The 19,323-nt window shown below is 46.4% G+C and overlaps 1 protein-coding gene across 1 annotated transcript in view; it reads left to right on the top strand.

The window, feature by feature from the left end:
• Positions 1–4,279, top strand: part of LOC108507761 (leucine-rich repeat-containing protein 32-like) — a 17,524-nt gene extending 13,245 nt beyond the window's left edge. The window contains exon 2 of the mRNA XM_017835985.1: positions 1,350–4,279. Coding sequence (XP_017691474.1) covers positions 1,350–3,347 — 1,998 coding nt within the window. The 3' untranslated portion in view covers positions 3,348–4,279. The remainder of the gene's footprint in view (positions 1–1,349) is intronic.
• The last annotated feature ends 15,044 nt before the right edge of the window (positions 4,280–19,323 follow it).

The raw sequence follows: 19,323 nt of genomic DNA on the forward strand, positions 1-19,323 counted from the left end.
GGAGAAGATTTGAGTGAGTTCGAGGGGAAAACAGGAAGGGGTTCAGGTTTTGATAGTCAGTTTACTTGGGATCTTTGGGAAGGATGTATCATGGGAAGGACTGTGGAGCAGCTTGTGTACATCTAGAGTTTGGATGAGGACTTGCACTTCTCTGGCACATTTTTGTGTGGTCTCCAAAACTCGGATGATGCAAAAGAGATTCACAAAATGCTGACTAGTGTCCCACTTCTCCCAAACAGATCTGCCACTCCATTCTCCTCGAAGTTCATATGAAACAGATGGGGTTTAATATTTTGAGTTTTAATGTTTGTTTAATGTCCGAAAAGCTTTGCGTCATGGAATTTGGATTCTGCTTCTCCACAGAAGTCAAGGTTCAACAGATTTCCTTCTTTCTTTTTTCCTGTCTTCCTTTTTCTCTTTTTTTTCTCTCTTTCTTTTTCTTTCCTGATCTTTCTACCAACAGTACACGACCCAGACACCCAAATACATTAATAACATGAGTTTTCCTCCAGTAAATTAAATGCTGCCTAAGCCTTTCACATTCCACTTCCTCCTGCTGCTGTATGTTCTCCTTAATAACAAAATAGAGCTTGACATTTATGCAAGGACGGTCAAATTCATGTTTCCAATATCCCTTATGAACACACACTCCAGATTTTGCTCTGGACACAGACTCAGTGGTAGCTGCAATTAATGTTTCAGTTGGTGAAGGACCCAGTTTGGTTAAAGATGCCTTGCTGAACTAAGCCATGGCTAAAGAAAGGCACCATCAAACATTGGAGGGGGTGACTATGAAGGAGAGAGGGGTTTTGTGCTATTGGATCCTTATATGTTTTTACACCTCCTTGCTTTGGGACCCCTGCTGCCAGCAGAGAGAAGCTGTTAATTACTATTGCAGGTAGAGTTTGTAAACTCTAATACAGTGATGAAAGTGAGAAAATTAAACATCAGCACAAAAGTGAGGAAATGGTGCTTGATTGCAGAGAAAACTGAGCAAAAACTCCTTCCCTTGGAACTATTAAAATGAGTCCAGGAGAAAGGCACAAAAAGGAGACCATATGTAGATAAAAGTCTCCTTTTATCTACATATGGTAGATAAGAAAGTGGTCTTAGACCATATGGTCTAAGTCAGAAATCTCTTTAAAATGAAATGGGTGCTCTTAGCTGCAGAGCAGCTAATCAGGGTTAGCAATTAGGGTTGTTGCTGTCTGGACGCTCAGAAAAAGTGGTGTGAGCAGTGTTTCAGGTGCAGCATCTGCCTGGATGCTGAGTGTTATTTTTCTTACATTTAATGCAAAGACATTTTTCACTGGTCATGCGACAACCCCTTCTCTCTCTGTTTCTGGCAGGCGAACTCTCAGGCATTTTGCCACAACAGAGACCTCCACCAGATCCCTCACGGGCTCCACCCACATGTAAACAAAATAGATCTGTCTGGAAACCTGATTCAGAGCATCCCTGAGACGTCGCTGTCGCCCTACAGCTCCCTGCAGTGCCTGGATCTGAGCTCCAACCAGATCAGCTCCATCGCGCCCGGAGCCTTTGCACACCTGAAGAGCCTGCTGGAAATAAATTTAGCCAACAATCACTTGTATGAACTGGCTCAGAACGGCACGGAGGGGATTGGACTCTTGCCCAGGGTGGAAGTGCTGGACTTGTCCCACAACAGCCTGTACAATGGGATGGCTGAGCATTTCATCCAGCAGGCTCCAGCGCTGCGCTACCTGTCCCTGGCAGACAACAGCATCATAGTCATATCACACAGGATGTTCCAGGGCTCTCCCAGCCTCGTGGAGATAGATCTTCAGAGTAATATCATCATGGAGATACAAGAAGGTGCTTTTGAGACTCTAGTGAACCTTTCCAAACTCAATCTCTCAATGAATTCAATTACTTGCATCTCTGATTTCAACCTCAGGCAGCTGGAGATACTTGACCTTAGCAGGAACAGCATTGAGACCTTCTACACCACAAAGTCAGATGATGAGTATAGCTTAAGATGTTTGGATCTGAGTGAAAACAAACTGCTTCACTTCCCAGTGTTCCCTCAGGTAAATAAGCTGGTAACTCTGAATTTATCAAAGAATTTAATCCAGCTCACTGCTGAATCCCCTCCTAATAAAATGGACTACGTGGAAAACGAATGGCTGGATGCTTCTTTCCATCTTCTTGATCAGAAGCAAAGTAGAAACAAAAGTTCTCTTTATTTATCCCACCTTGTATATTTAGACTTAAGTTATAATGAAATCCAATCCATTCCGGATGAGTTCTTTGAATCCATGTTGTCCCTTCACACCCTTAACCTCAGTAAAAATTGTCTTCAGGCATTTGCAGTGACTTATGACAGTGCATTGACCTCCCTCACCATCCTGGACTTGAGCTACAATGTCCTGCAGAACCTTCTCCTCGATGCTGGGGTGTTGTCAAATCTGAAGGAGCTCTACATTCAAAACAACCACCTTCAAACCCTGCAGTTTGACATCTTCTCAAGCCTTCCCAGCCTCAGGCTGCTCAATCTGCAGAGCAACAATATCAGCCTTTGCAGCATGTACTCAGGATTAGCTAAGCAAAGGCTTGCAGGGGAGGAAAGTGGCTGTGTGTCCTTTGTGGATTCTCCTGCCCTTCAGTGCCTGTACCTGGCTGACAACATGCTGAGCATCCTCCCAGCATACACCCTGTACAAGACTCCTCTGGTTGTCTTGGACCTCTCCCTGAACCCTGGGCTGAAAATAGAACTGAAAGCATTATCAGGTCTGGAAAAGTCTCTGGAGTATTTGTATTTACATGGTAACAGGCTGATAGATTTAAATATCGACTTGCCTTGTTTTAGTCACCTTAAACATTTAAACCTCTCTGAAAACCAGCTGAACTGGCTGCCAAAGTGGGGGAGCGACTCTCCACTGGAAGTTCTGGACCTACGGAACAATAGGTTCAGCACATTACAGAACAGCAATATTTTAGCATTAGAAAACTCACTTAAAAACTTGTATCTCACTGGGAACCCACTCAACTGCTGTGGAAACATCTGGCTTTCATCCATGATCCAGAACAAAAACGTCCAGATCCCCAACGTGGAGCACTTGACGTGCCAGTACACCCAGAACTTCGGGTACCAGGAGGAGATGCACGTCGGGAACATCAGGCCAGAAGACTGTGAAAAAGAGGACCTGAAGAAGATCAACTTCCTCATCATATTAACGTTCGTGTTGGTTCTGTCCGTGCTCGTCATCGGCGTGGGGTCGTTCTTCTGCTTCCGCAGGCAGAACTTCAGCCCTCAGTTCAAAGCCAAGGGGACACAAAATGCCCTGAGGACTGAGAGGATCAGGTGCTGCACCGACAGCGTGTAGAGACGAAGGGTGAAATTCTCGCCTTTGATTTGTAACTGTGGATTTTAAGGTGCTTTTGAAGTGCCCCCCGTGGTGGTCTGGGCTGCGGGGACTGGAAGGAGGATTTGCCGTGTCTTGCAGGTCCACAGTTCCACTCAAAGAGGAGAAACTCGGCCCTCGCCTGCAATACATATTTAACTGGGTTTAATGTGAAGAAATTCCTCTCTGGGGCCAACACATTTAAACAGAAAGGCCCTGGAGAATGAATTTCAACCAGCTGACATTGGACTGACTGAAATGTTTGCATTTCTGAGGGAAAACTGTTGGGAACTCACTGCATGCGGTTGCATTTCAGTGCAGAAGAATAATATATCTATTTTTAAAGGTCACAGGAGGTTAGACTGCAAAAAGGTGTTTTGAAGATGCCAGTGTGAAATAAGGCATAGGGAACATAGTCCTGGCCATTATTCAGACCAGATGTCCACTGTCTTTCCACAAAAATATATTGTTGTCTACAGGATGGGCTGCAAGAAATGTTATGCAGCCCCTCATTCTGGGATGGGTTTAACATGGCTAAGCTGTTCATTGCTGACACTGATCAATGTTATGCCCTGCACTGACAGAAAATTCACCCTTTTAAAGGGAACACGACAGTGAGCGGGAGCCCGACCTGCTAACGGGGTTCAGTGGCTTTGAAAAGGAGCCAAATCAGGTTTTCTGTTAATGCCAGGAACTGTACATTCAGGCACAGGAGAGAAACAGAGGTCAGACTGAAACCTGCCCAGGTGAATAACTCAGAGTCAAATTGCTGCTCCATTTCTGTTTCTTCCAGCTGGTGAATGTCAAAATTAACACACTACAAAAAGGTGTAAAATTTTAGTTTTTAAGCAGTATGTAAGAAGCTGGATGGTGATTTTCATTGTGGAATTTTGTACAATAAAAACACCTTCGAATTTTGCAAAAAGCACAAGGCTGTGGATATATTAAAGCACCAGCTTGGAAAGCTCCACAGATGAAAACAAACGTCTTCCTATTTTTCCATGGTGTTCAGACTCCACCTCAGACCTTTGCCTCCTGGTCCTGAAGCAGGGACAGCTGCTCCACATCTCAGAGTGCAGCCAGTGGAGAATAAGGAGATCTACTGGGGATGTGGGCAAGAATTTGGCACGGGTTGCCCAGAGCAGCTGTGGCTGCCCCACCCCTGGCAGTGTCCGAGGCCAGGCTGGATGGGGTTTGGAGCAGCCTGGGCTGGTGGAAGGTGTCCCTGCCCATGGCAGGGGGGTGAATGGGGTGAGCTTTAAGGTCCCTCCCAGCCCAAACCATTGTGGGATTTCTGTGATTCTGTGAATTTGCACGAACCATCAGCAGCAGTGGGGCCTGATCCCACAGTGCAGAAGCCCGTGGGCAGCACCATTAATCCCGTGGGAGGTTTGCACCAGCAGCACTCCCAGGGATTAGCTGGAAGCCCAGTGCTGAAGGTGGTGTGAGAGCCCCTGAGCTGTGCCCAGCCGAGGGCTGGTGTGCCACAGTGAGGAGCATGGCAAGGCTCTGTCTCCTCCTGAGAGCCAGGATTAGCTTGGCTGCCATGACTGCAGTTAGTTAATAACCTGGTGACAGAGCCAAAAGCCACTTAATTAACGTTTTTAACACTGCTTTTGTTTGGCTCCACCGAAAGGAAGTGCTTGTTATTACTAAACATCTGGGACTAATTAGACTTCCCTGGACTTCCCTGGGAGCAGAAACTGCTTTCTTGAGGAATAAAGCTCAGGAGTAAAGTGCAGCATGGCTCATTTGGATTTCTCTGTCAGCAGCACAAGCAACCAAGAAGTGACACAAGCCTGCTCTGGCCAGTCCTGGTATCATGGATGGGACGAGCAGGTTGGGGGAAAGAAAATATGAATAAATTCACAAAGAGAGGGAGAACAGGGAGAAATGGGAGCTCCACATTCTATTATTCGAAATAACGTGTGATGAATGTAAACAGAGGAGGACCCCAGCTCATGAGGGGCGACAGACGGAAGGACCAAGTGACCAGGGAAACGGAGGGAAACTGAAATGGGAGGGAAAAGAGATGGGAAAAGCATGGAAGAACTTCCTGAGGAGAGCTGTGCAACGTTCTTTGACGAGCAAAGACATTTGGAGGCTGGTGCAACATGATATTAAACAAAACCTTGGCAAATAGGAGGGAGCAGTGCTGCAACACTGGGACAGTCACTTTTCCCCCGGGCTGCTGCTCGTGGCTGCTCTGCTGTGCTGCAGAGCCAGGGCAGGTCCACACATCTCCTCCTCCTGTCCATTCCCAGCAGTCGTGGCGTCAGAGACACGCATATGGGAGACCTGACTGCAGCCTTTCTGTACTGAAAGGGGGCTGGAAAAAGAGAGGAAGAGTGGCTTTTCACACGGGGGGACAGGGGCAGGGGAAGGGGGAATGGTTTTACACTAAAAGAGGGGAGGTTTAGATTAGTTGTGAGGAAGAAACTCTCCCCTGTGAGGGTGGGGAGGCCCTGGCACAGGTTGCCCAGAGAAGCTGTGGCTGCCCCATCTCTGGAAGTGTCCAAGGGCAGGTTGGATGGGGCTTGGAACAGCCTGAAATAGTGGAAGGTGTCCCTGCCCGTGGCAGGGGACTGAAGTCAGGTGATCTTTAAGGTCTCTTCCAACCTAAACCATTCTGGATTCTATGATTTTCCAGTTCCTGAGCCACAGACTCTTTGAAGAAACATTCTGGAAGGTGACTGCAGGAGAAATTCCTCTCTACTGTTCCTGGCTTCCCCAGAAAATGGACTGGAGAAGGGAGTCCTGGGTCCTGAAGACCAGAGAAGCAGAGAACTCCATTCTCAGGTAGGAAGCCCACCAAAGAGAAGAAGGTTTGGGACAGGCAGCTGGGCTGGAGATATGGCACAAGGTGAACAGAAGGGGAATGAGGAGAGCTAAATCAGGAATTTGGAATAGAAATTACAGAATCACAGAGTGGCTGGGGTTGGAATGTCCCTCTGGAGATGATCTAGTCCAGCCCCCAGCTAGAGCAGGTTCACTCAGGGCACGTTGCACAGGACCATGGCTTCGTGGGTTTTAAATCTTTCCAGAGGAGGAGATTCCACAAGGTTTCCTCCTTCTTTTTTCCCTCCCCTCCAATTTATAGCTCAAAATTAAAGTTAATATGTTCAAAATTTTCCAAGAAAATTCTGAAAAATATGAAGTTGGGAAATGTTTCCTTTGTAAGGCCAGAGCTCCAGTTTGAATTCAGATATTCCTACAGCAGAAAGCACATGCTCATACAATAAAATAAACATTCAGTTTGCTTTTACTATCTCTGTTCTAGAGAGGATAAGGAAATGTTTCAATCAGTTAATGCTAAATAACAACCCTCCCAGTCATCACTAAAACAAAACAAAGCAAAATAAACCAAGGTAATACAGACATAAAATATTGGGCTGTTGAAACTATACAAATCTCCTCATGTTTTAACACATCAACTAGTGCTGGGGCACAGGAAGAACATCAAATAAAATGGTGGTGCTCCAGACCCTTCCCCAGCTCCATTCCCTTCCCTGGACACACTCCAGCCCCTCGATGTCCTTCTTGGAGTGAGGAGCCTAGAAGTGACCCCAGGATCTGAGGTGTGGCCTTGGCAGTGCCTCTCAGCACCCAGACCCTGCTTTTTCCTTACCACAACTTATTTCACAACTTGCTCATTGGGATCTTGCTCTTGTGCAAGAGTTGTTATGGGAATAAAGGCTTATCTCAAAGGAAGATCTTGCTTTATATTGATGAAATAAAATGAGCAGGTCTCCCTGACTTCCCTCCTCCAAGAAGAATAACCCTTTATTCAGATAACAAAGGCTAAATTTTCCATACAAACATTCAAAAGTCCTTGCTTTTCCACTGCATTTTTTCAGATACCCCACGAATCTGAAAGAAAGACACAACCTGCTGTGCACATGGGGAAGGAATGGCAGTTATTCTTCTGGTTAAACCAGTGCAGTTTTTGAAGATGTCTCAGCTGTAAATGAATGAGGTCAACTTACAGCCCGTTCACCAGCCAAGCCCTCACAACTGTCTGCATCTCTCTTTGTTTGTGAAGCAGTTCAAATCATGTTTAAAAGCAGTTTTAAATTGTGTTCATGTTTTCCTTGACAAAAGGGACGGGGCTGAGACGACGTCCAGCAACATTTGCATGCTGACAGGGGCTAATTCATTAGGTCATGAGCCAGGACCCCGTGGCAGCTGCTCCTCTCTGCCTTCTGCTGCCTTGCTTTGCAGAGCTCCCAGGTGTGCCCCTCAACACCCCTGGTCTCAGGAGTGAGGTTACAAAACCTGGCAAAGTTTTCCACCCAGATGCCGTGAGAGAGTTCAGGGGGAGGTCCAGCAGCGACTGGGAAAGGTGTGAAAAACAGGCAGAAAGGTTGTGAGAACTGGTTCACAGCAGAAGGGGGAGAGTTAAAGCACGTAAAGACAGAGGGGTGTTTTAAACATTCTGAGTCAGCAGGGAAGAAAGAAGAAACATAGAGAAAATGTAAGTCAAGTGCTGGGTGGGTTTTTACAATCTCAGTGCTGGCAGAGGTGTAAATGGATGTTGGGATCAGCCCTGGCCCCGAGGAGCCCAGCAGTGTCTGTGTCCTGGAGGAGCCTTTCTGCAGGGACACTCTCCTGTCAGCTTGGAATGACACATGTTGGAATGCAAATTATCCAGGCCTTCAGAGACAACTCTTATTATCCTGGAGGGTTTTCGGATCAGCCTGAGTGCCTGAGTCCTTCTGGCTCCATGAATGGAGGAAAATTGTCCCAGAACAGTTTAACCGGCACATCCAAGTTCCTGCCTGGGAGCAGCCCTTTGGTGGGATAGTTTGTGTCCCATCAGTGAGGGCACTGCTGTGGGTGGTGCTCACATTTTCCTCTACAAAGGGTGCCAACAACACGTATGGGACTGGTGATGGCAACAGGGGATGCTCAGCAGGTTCAGTGCATCCAGCAGCTTTTTGGGCTGTGCTCAGAGGCCAATCTGGGTGAAAGCTGGAGACACCATCAGAAGTGAGGCTTTATACAAAATGTGCATTATTTAATGCATTTTTCCCCAGCTGTTTTGTTTACTCCATGTTGACCAGTGCCTTTCTCTCTCCCTCTGTTTTACACTGGATTCCTCTTGTTTCACACTGGATTCCTCTCTCTGTTTCAAGCTGCCTGTCCTAAACAGGACATAAACTCAGCAAGGTTTGATCCCAAGCTGAACTTTTGAACTGTATCATATTTGAGTGGACTGGAGATTAAGTCAAGGGAAGTTGTGCACCCATATTTCATCAAGAGGTGAGGCCTCCCTTCCTTGTTTATTATTTCTAAACATTTAAATTTTTAGAAATAATATTATTGACTAGGAGAAAAAAACCAAACCTGCTCTAATTGGAACAGTCATTTCAGTGCACTAAATTATTATAGGATCAGCCAAATCTGTGCTCCAAAGGGTGCAGGCAAGCATGAATTATGGGCTGGCACTCTGTCAAAAATGCAGCTATTGTTCTCAAAAAACAGGATGCAGACCAAGGGGAAATGGTGTCTAGTCTTGACTGTTCATAGTGTAGGCATAAAAAAAAAAAAAAAAAAAATCCCTGTAGTCCTGAGAAGGTGGGAGGTCAGACCTTCAGGGGAGAATTATTTTACAGATACATTCTCCTGACGCTGCTGATTCCCGCCGTGGAGGGGTCTGGCTCCCCAGGCACGGATGGAAGCACTTGTTTGGTCCATCACGTTGGGGGGTGTGTTATCCACGGCACGTGCAGAAGACTTCAAAGCAGCAACTGATAGCTTACAGACTTGGAAAGTTCCTTTTGAGCCAGATAACGAGGAGGCTCCATTTGGAGCATCCTTATCCAGCAAGTGTCTGCTGGCACACAGCTCCCCCCCTGCAGGGTGTGGCAGCAGCCCACGCTCCAGGTTTGCAACCAAACACATTCTGCACTGGCCAGGGGTGAAACTGGGCACAAAGGGGGGGCTCTGCACTCACCTCAAGGCACATTTGCTGAATTTCCTTGCAGTGGCCGTTCCCCAGGTCCCCCAGGGTAGGAGCTAAACCTGAGGCTTCCAGTTTAACACCCAGACCAACAATCTGCTCCTTGGCCAAAGCTCAGCTGAATGGGACTTCCCTGTATTGTTCCACTGGCAGGATGGCTGCCCTCCTCCCTCCCTTGGGTCAGGAAAACTGATGAGGGGCTCCCCAAAGGGAGCTGGACCCTGGCATGTTGTGAGGGACAGCACCTTTCTGCTGTTTAGCAATACTTAGGGACATTGGAGAGCAGCTCCTCTTTGCAATGGAGGGGAGGACAGAGGGCTGGAGCAGGGAACACAACCCAGGGGGCTCAGCAGCAGACCTGCTGCCCCTCCAGGGTGCTTTTGGATAGAGGTTGAGTCCTTGCCACACATCAGGCACAATTAGTCAGCACTGGCAGCCCCATTTCCCTTTAGGATCCTGCAGAAAGCTGTGGTGCCTGCAGGACAGCAGCCTCTGGAGGGGAACAAGGTTTGGTGGCTGTGGACGAAGCAGTAAGGATGGAGCCAGTTTTGCAGTCAGCTCCCATAAATGAGTGGGTGTCCCAAGCCAGGACTGCCCTGGGAGCAGCCCAGTCCTCCCCAGCGAGGAGCAGTGACCCAGCCCTGGCTGTCCCTGCCCCGCGGGCACAGGGTGGATGGGGCAGGGCTGAGGGGCAGCTCCCCCTGGCACAGAGCACAGCCCTCTGCTCTCCCCTGGGCAGGGGAGGTGGGCTGGGAGGCTGCAGAGAGGCCGGACAGCAGGGCAGGGCAGGGGCTGCTGGTGAGTCAGCGATGTTACTCAGAATCCTGGCTGCCTGCCTCTGGCTGGGGATGTTCAACAGATAAGCAGTTCCCTGATTAGCACTTGCAGAAGGGATAATCGATTTAGTCACCCAAGTACTACGTTTTTCTCACAGTGAGAGTGTTGTCCCCAAGGGGTGGCCGGGGAAATGCCCAGGTGGGCACGAGAAGTCAGCTGGGGTGCAGGCAGAGGTGGGGCAAGGTAGCAGATCCTCTCTGCCTGGGCTACTTTTAGGTCTTCAGCCTCTTCTTGCAAAGTGCCAGAGAGCACAAGGGCAGTCTGAGCAGCCTGGGGTGCATGTGGGTACAGGCTGCAGGACAGTGCTTTTTGCTGGTTTTTTTTTTTTTTTTTTTTTTTTTGTTGTTGTTGTTGTTGTTGTTGTCATCATTTTTTTTTTCTACTGAGTTATGTGTAGCTGTGTCTGTGAGGCAAAACAGGCAGCCTCTCTTCTGGAATGGCTTCCCTTTGGCTGTGTCCTGCTGCCTTGCAGGTGGCTCTCCCTTGCTGCAGAGACAGCAGGACCTCTGTTGTTCATTTTTCCTATAAATTCTGCCTTGAACGACAGTTCATGTGACCTGCATTGCTGGGAGGGCAGAGGTCTGGAGGGGAGCAACTTGCTGTCATCACTGGCTAAGAATGGAAATCACAGCCAATTAATCATTATCATTTATTGATTTACAGCCTGTAAATTAATTAGCAGCATTTGAATATCTAAGCCCCTTTCTTCCATGGGTGCCAAAAGCACTGCACTGCAGGCAGTGACTCCTGGGCTCTGCAGAGGGCTGGGCCTGAGCCTTGCAGGAGTTAACGGGGGGAGCAGTGGAGGTGGAAGCTGAGTGTAGGAGCTGTGACTCACAGTCACTTGTTCCTCTCCCTGCATTGTTTGCATTGCTTGTGCTGTTTGCAGAGCTCCCATTTCTGAGACCTGGCAGCTCTGGCCAGCCCAGTGGAAAGAAAACAACAACCCAGAATTAACATCAGAGGCATAAATGCCCCAAAGACTAACCGGGACACAGAAAAGTCACCCGAAAAGCCAAGTATGGAAGGCCCTGAGTGTTGGGGAGGTTGCTCTTCGCAATAAGGTTAATTGATGGCATAACCAAACAAGGGCCACTTGGGGTTTTGGCTGTGGATCCAAAGAGGGGGTGGCAGGAGTCCAGCCAGGGCACCACTGCCAAGTCAGACGGGAAATCTGAGAGCCCACTAAGGAAACTAGAACTAAAACCTCAAACCTGATAAGGGACACTATTCATGCACAAGGGAAAAAACCAGTGCCTGTACATACACAGCACTTACTTGAGGTCTTTTAAGCCACTCATGCTGCTATGGCATGAAAATATGTCACAGAAGGGATTGGAATCATCCTTCTCTATTCCAGGGACATTCCTTTGCCCCAGGGTTGATACTGAGCTGCTCCAAATCTTCCCTTTCATGAATGGCACATAATCCCAGCCTTAGTTTCTGCTGATTATTCAGTCTAAATACATCAAACTGTGCATCAAACTGCACAGCTCAGCCCAAGTACTTTATTTAACCACCCCGACAGCAGATGGCTTGAAAATTTTATTTGAAGTTGATATAACCTGCCTGTTTAGTTTCTTCTTTGGTAACTGAAGCAGCAATATGTGTGATGGGATTCACCTTCACCAACCAGAGCTCCACAAGCTCTGTTCTAGACAGACACAGTCCCTCTTCAGAGCAGCACACGCAGCCTTGGCTGGGCCCAGGAGTGACCTGTCAGCCACTGAGATGCCACTTATGTCTTTCATTTTCTGGGGAAAAAAAAAAAAAAGAACAAAAAAAAAAGAACAAAAAACCCCCAATGAAACAAAAAACTGACTGGAAATTTATAGCTGAAAGCAATTTTGCAGTAGTCCCAAGGAAATCCAAAGCAGATGTCTTCAAGCAGCAGGAACAGGGCAGAGCTGACTAATGCCTCTGTGGCACAGACCACTTTAATCCGTGTTTCAAAGGCTGAACTGAGAGTGGATCTGTGCTTCCAAACTCAGTTTGTGCTTCTTCCATAAAGGAGTTATCCAAAACAATGTATTGGGCATTTGTTTTCTCATAAGCAATGCAAAAAACACTACTCATTTTCTTATGGTCTCTTCCTTTGGCCTCCTGTCCGTGTTTGGGAAGGTTTGTCCCCAGTTTGGACTCCTAGCAGATATGTCTTTGGTATTTTGTTGAATGGTGCAGATTTATTGCATTCTAGTTTTGGTATTCCAGCCTCATTTACTTCTCTGGCATCACCAGAGATTGGTCCAGGTGAAGCCCAAGTACAACTGGCTGAGCACTTGAAAAGCACTAAGAGTCAAAAGGATCCAGTCTAAATCAATGCATCACTGCTATTGGAAAATGTGCAGCTTCAGTCTCAGAATTTCCAGAACATGCAGACAGCGTTCTGACACCAACAGAGATTACAAACATGTGTTTGGGCTTTGTCAGAAAATGGGAGAGGATCAGAAAACAGTTATTGGGAGAATGAGTTTGATTCTCAAAATTGTATATCCCATTACAGCAGAGTGTTGCCTGTTTCGTAATGTGTTGATCTGGGGAAAACATTCAAGAGGAAAAAAAAAAAACTTCATAGATCATTAATGAGTGCAAGAACAGCAAAAGCAATGATATACTGATCCTAGTAATTAGAAACATCACCACATGTAATAAAATGGACTATCATCACAGGAATCTTATATTAGAAAAACGTGGGGATTACAAAGGGAGGCTGTTAATGATATATAAAAATTGCATAACAGTGTAATGATTGTCATCTGAAATCCTGTCCTAGACACATAAGTAATTCCCTTATTTATGTAATGGCTGTCCTCATTCCTTCCCACAATATTTACTCTCTTATGCATTTTGCAAAGTTAGTAACGTAACTCTGAGATTGTGGACTGTGTGTGCACCTCTGCTGTTGAAAAATCCTGTGAAAAAACGAGGTGTGGTTCGACCTGGGAGCTCTGAAAGAATCAAAATGGGCCATTTACAGCACTAGGACTGGGAAAAAAACCCAAAACAATTTCTAGGAAGAGCCTTTCACTTCACTATTTCCCCCCTAAAACTGGGGGGGGGATTTTGTTGGGTTTTTTTCCTCCCAATCTTATTTTTGTTTCACCACAAGTCAGAAATGCTCTTCAAACACAGAGAATTCAGCTTACCCAAGTAGTCCCTTTAAATGCCCATTGAAGCTGTGATATGACAGCAGCAGAACTTACAGCCCTGAGGGTCAAGAAAATGTCCTGGTGTCCATTGCAAACGACACAAAAACTCTCCCTATTTCCACAGAAGCCGAGTGCTGGATTTTTGAGATGCACTTTGTCCATCAGGCCCTGATGGAAGGATAAATAATAGACAGGTGGGAGAGAAGACTGATGGTCTTCTGGTCATTTAGCTCTTCCCATTTGGGTCTTGCAACAGTTTTGATGCCACTTTTGAACCAAATCGGGCATTTAAGGAGCTCAGGTCTCAGCTTGTCACTGGCAGATGTTTTTGTCACACGTTGCTGATGTCTTTCCCCTCAGCTCTTCAGGTGACCCCTTCAGGACCTTCCCAACCTGTGTCTCTCTAAGACTGCGTGGAAGAAAGATCAGTTTCTGGATCAGACTCTTCTACAATCAGTCTGTAAAAGTGCCTCTTGGTTTTTTTTGCCAGTGGCAGAACCCGTGAGCTCAGACACAAACATTAACACCACCCACGTCTGTATTTGGCCCGACAAACGCCACCAATATGGTTCCAATATAAAACACATCTTGTGCAATCTAGTTCCAAATATCTGAAGTCTTGCTAGTGCAACTGGGTATCCCCTGCCCTGCAGCAAAGGAGGAAGATCTCCAGAGCCGCTGCTCTGCACGTGATGTTTATTGGAGTAAAGTGTCTCTGATATCTGCTACTGAGTGATGGTGTGAGAGGTTGAAGAGCAGCCTCACAGTTTATGTCTCAGTACACTCTCTGGTGGTCCAGAGGCCAGATGTTGAAGCAAAAGATGATTAGCACTGAGGAGGTGGAAGGTTTGAGGACGGGATGATAACGTAGAACTGAAACTGCACATTCTCTGAAATCTTCCGTGGCTGTAAATCACAGTGGGCTTCTTCATTTGGCATCAGGAGCCAAATTCCATGCATGTCCTCCACCAAAATGAAATTTTATAACAGTGAGAATAGTTATGGTCTGGCTTTGAACAAGCAGTAGTTAACAAACTAAGGGAATGAAAGAAAACGTCTTCGAATTTCAAGGTAGCATGAATTAAAAAAAGGAACTGATCACCTTCTACCATACTGTTACAATGAAGGTGAATGGACAAATGAGTGCAGCACATAATAATCAAAGCAATTCATAGAATTAGTCTTTGGAGAAGGCAAAGATTTCTTCCTGTGTGTATGAAAAAGGAGTTGAAATCCTGGGTGCCCATTCACCAAAACACCAAACCAGGGATTAACAGAGAGAGCCTCTTGTCCCTCTGTCCTCCACAGTGACATCTCGAGAGTCAGAAACAGTTCACAACAACTGTGTTGTGCTAAATGGGCCTCTCCAAGGGGAGCAGGGATGGGACAGATCAGTCTCATGAGAAAATGGGTGGCCACGTGCACAGTTTGAGGTGAGTGGTACCTCTTGGGCTGCACATCCCAGACATTCCTAGGAACAGCCCCTTACACATAGTTCAGGAGAAAGATAAACCCTATTTCATCTCATTGCTAAGCCTGATGACATAATAAATTTACACTGCAAGTTGGCAGCTTGACATGTGTTTTTTCTGACGAGCTCGAAGCCAAATGCCAGCACTACAGCTCTGGGGTTGGTGAGAGCAAGGGGGTTGAGCTGAATGGGGCAGAAGTTTCCCTCAATGTCTGAGCTCTGGACACTTCTCCCTCACTCTGGACATTTCTGATCCATTTTAGCTCAGGGAACTGCACAGATCCTGCTGTAGGTTTGGGGAAAGGCCCTGCAACCCCCTCGAAAAATAAATCTCGGTTCTATCTCAACACTGCCTCTTTCCAGAAGGAGCAACACTGAAAAGGTTTGCACAGCTGAAGTGATTACTGACACTGCTTGGAAGCATCTACCTGAACACAATGACTCCTGACTGGCAGGACGATCCAAAAGAGACATTTTAAGAAATTATTCTTTATAAATCACTTTTTTTTTTGCTGCATCTCTGCAACCCCAAATTTGAGAAGTGGCAGGCAAACTAAGAAACCTGAGGGTAAAACGTAACTACGAAAATTTGGCAGCTTCTCTGAGTCTTCCTCGTCCACGCAGGTCGAACCAGCGAGGTTCAGAAATGTGAATTTTGTCTGCCAAGCTCCCCCACGGAGCAGGGAGGGCTGTGTCAGGCAGCAGGCTGTTAGGGCTTTCTGGGATTTCCTATAAAAGGCCTGGAAGGATATAAACCCCATAAACAAATGTGACAGCGCTGCAGGTCTGACAGCGTGTGCTGAGCAAACCTGAGTCACGGGAATTACAACTGCTCCTGCCTCAGAAACACAGGGGTGTGCTGGGAGAAAGGGGAGGAGAAGCACAGCTCTTGGCACCAGCAGGGAGAACACACCAGGTTCTGTCAGGATCACTCTCATAAGGGATCTGTTACATGATCTATTAATATATTAATAGATCAAAACTAGTCATAAGAGATCTTGGGAAGGTCTATTATAATATGTCTTCCCAAGATCTACTGAGAGGGGTTTTGAGCAATATTTCTTTGCAAAACTCCTGTCCTTTGCAGGGTTCTTTTGTTTGTTTGTTTGTTTTTAATTAGGTTAAATATTGGCCTAAACTGCAGAGGCAGAGGTGAAGCTCTAAGAATCTGTGACTATATGAAGAAGATAACGTAATGCTCTGAGCTTGGATGTGGTCTTTTGGTTTAGGTTTCCACTCAGACTTGCCAGGATCAGTTCTGTGATCTGACCTCCTTCCTCAAAGGTGCAAAGTCGTGAGTGGCTGAGCACCCTCAAAGCCCCATAAAACAGAGCTCAGCACCCCAAGTGCAGCTGGCTGCAGCAAAACTGGGACATACCGGAGATTCCACGGGGCTCAGGCCAGGGCAGCTTCCTAAAAGATTGCAAATGTGAGTGGGAACTTGCACTTTCTCACTGACCTCAGAAAAACCCTTGCTTTGAGACACGAAGAGTTCTGCAGAGGAGGGTAAAAGTACCTGTCAAGTGTGAGTCCAGTGGAGTGTGTAACTTCCAGGAAGAGGTTGGCACTTTGCCACCGAATAGAAGGGGACAGGATTTCCCCTTCCCTGAGCAGTCTCACAACTAGAAAGGTCAAAAGATGGTTCTTATCCCGATTTCTGCTCCTTTTGCTGAACAATTCATTCTGCCCTGTGTTCTCAGTCTCTGTGTTCCTTACTAGCACCTGGTACCAGATTTCCAGGGGAAGTTTTATTGCGTGTATTAATAGTGCCTGGAGGCAAATGATAGTTTGTTATAGAAACACTGAACCAGGTCTTTCCTGGTGTGCAACTTCTGCCTGTTCATAAAAGCTTTGTGGGTGGGATTGTTCAGCAAGAGGTAGCAGATTAAACCCCTATGGGATGTTTTGCTCAGTATCTTATTAAAGATTGGCTGTATATTTACAAAACTTTGCCCTCTCCTTTTTTTTTTGGTGTTTCCTGCATTGGGTATTTAGTAAATACATATATGTATGTATATACACACTATATTTACAGTTCCTTCTTGCAGAAGAAACTAACAGCAAGGGTGATATTGCATGCTTCATTACACACTGCAGAGCAAGGACATTTTTTAATGAGAATATAAGCTGTTGTCCTGGATAAATATTTTTCCCTTAAAAATAATTTGGGTTAGTCACAGCTTGGATATATGAGAGTGAGATAGTTATCTTTGGCTGATTGCAAGGGTTGTTATGAGCTATCTTAATATTTGAAAAGTGACTAAGGAGCCCTGACGCTCATCTCTGAACCCCTGACCGAGTTCAGAGGGCCAGTGCTGCCTCCTCAGCAAGCACTGCTGGGCTGCCCATCCCTCATTTTCCATGGAAGAAAGGCTGTGGATGAGAAAAGGTCTCCCAAATCAGCAACAAGTGGGTTGTCCTTCCACGGGACCCGAAGCACCACATCAAGCTGCATCAGGTCAGTCAGGCAAAGCCTTTCCTTACACAGTGGTTTCCTACAGCTCAGAGTCATAAACCCACTCCTTAAGGGTTCGGTGGCAAAAAGATGATCCACAGCTCCCGGAGTGGGAATGTCTCAGTCCTCTGGCACCTCAGCACCTCCTGACAGGAGGGGCACGAAATGCAGAGAGTTCTCAGCGGCCAGGAGGGAACGACTGCCCAGAAGGAACCCCCACAAACATTCCAACTGTAACACATTTCTGACCTCCCTCCTCTAAATAAGTGCAGAACACTAAAAGCTCCCAGTGATCCTTCCAAAACAGCACAGCCCACTCTATCTCCTCCTCCCCAGGGACAATGAGGGAACGAGCACATGATACATTAGTCATGGGCTGTAGGATCAGAGGAGACCATGGCGATCCTCTTGTCTGACTTCTTAAGAGGTCACTGGGCTTCTGGCAGTTCATCCGGGCTGGAAAGGGAGACAAATATCCTGTGGTGATTTGGAGACTTGCTGGCAATGGAAATTCAACCACATTCCCTGTGCTGAGCTGCTCCAGTGACTGGTTACACGGCTTCATTTTAAATCTCAGTTTGTCTAGATCTCCCCTCCGCCCTCGAGGTCTCATTCTACTTTTGCCTCTTAATACTGAAAGTTCTCCTAAGTCATATTCCAAAACAAGTACAGTAAGAATCTGATCAAGACACACTTTTTCCCCTGGCTGTGACAGCTACCCAGTCTCAGCACCTTGTGGCTTTTGCTAACAGGCAAATTTCCCAACACCTTAATTATCGTTGGTTCTTTGGCCCGAATGTTTCCAAACATTTGGCCGTTTGTTTGGGTTCCCCTGCTAATGTATTTGGAGGTGCCATGAGATGGTTTTGTTCATCTGAGCAGCAACCTCACAAGTCTCTTCCAGTCTTGGTGCTTTCTATGATCTGATTCACTGTGTGAGTGAGCCTTTCACTTTTGATACTCTGTGCTTTTATGTTTTCTTATGTTCTGACTTTCCCCCTTTGTCCTTTGCCTTTTCCCCAGTGTTTCTGCCACCTGTGAATAACTGACTCTGGTTTTTAGTGACACCAAGGCTCTGGTAGGGCTATCAAACTGCACGTGGTCAGGAACATCTCTCCCCAAGACCTGGTGTTCCCTAAGGAAATGAGTAGGGAGTGAGAACTGAGATAGCAAAACATGGAAGGGCTTGTTTTGGTTAAGTTTACTTATTTATAAATATTGTCTTTGCAAACTGGAGCAGGTTCTTCATCTGCAGATGGAAATTCTTCACGCAGTGTTTCTTTACGTGGAATATCAGCTTTTAGTGCCATCACCACCTCACAGCAACTTGCACCAAGAGCACCTTATTTCAGTCCTGGAGAGGTCCCCACTTGGAACTTGGACAAAAGCCCAGAGGTTTGTTCCCCATCCCCTCTTTGCTCAAGGATTGTCCTCGGTCCTGTAGTTTCCCTTTCCCACACGGAAGGAGCTCAGTTTGGCTCCTCTGCTGTGCAGAGCTTCTCCTTCACTCCCTGCTCCTTATGGGTTTCATCCTGCAGCCTTTTTCAAGGAGTTCATCAGGTCCAGCTGACACGAAGCAAGCCATTAACACATTTATTAGATGCAAGAAAAAAAAATAACATTAGGAGTGTATCAAATGCGGGAGCCTCATGTTCCCCACAAGCTCATTTCCAGCAAACGTTGTCCACAGATCTTTCTCCAAGTTATTACAAACACCACGACTTCCTTTGATCCCAAACCACCAGAGGTTTCAATATGAGCTGGCTCACCACAAAGCCATCTTGCTGTGACCTCAAAACCAACCCACTGGTTTGGTCATTGAAGAGACAACTAACACAGCCCCTTTGAGTAGACAATCATGTGGGAATGTCTCAAAGCACAGACTTTCCTACTCTTGGTGTGAGGTCTGACCCAACAATGAAGCAGAACAGAACCCAAATTACCAACCTCCCTGAACAAAAATTAAAAAAAAAAAAAAAGAAGCACAATTTCCTTAATTTGAGAACAATGTCATAGCCTTCAAAAAAGGACACGCTCTGTTGAAAATTAAAAATCAGCTCTTTACATTTCTTCAGTGGCTGCAA

Source organism: Lepidothrix coronata, unplaced genomic scaffold (genome assembly GCF_001604755.1).
Source record: "Lepidothrix coronata isolate B3197 unplaced genomic scaffold, Lepidothrix_coronata-1.0 Scaffold268, whole genome shotgun sequence".
Classification (NCBI taxonomy): domain Eukaryota; kingdom Metazoa; phylum Chordata; class Aves; order Passeriformes; family Pipridae; genus Lepidothrix; species Lepidothrix coronata.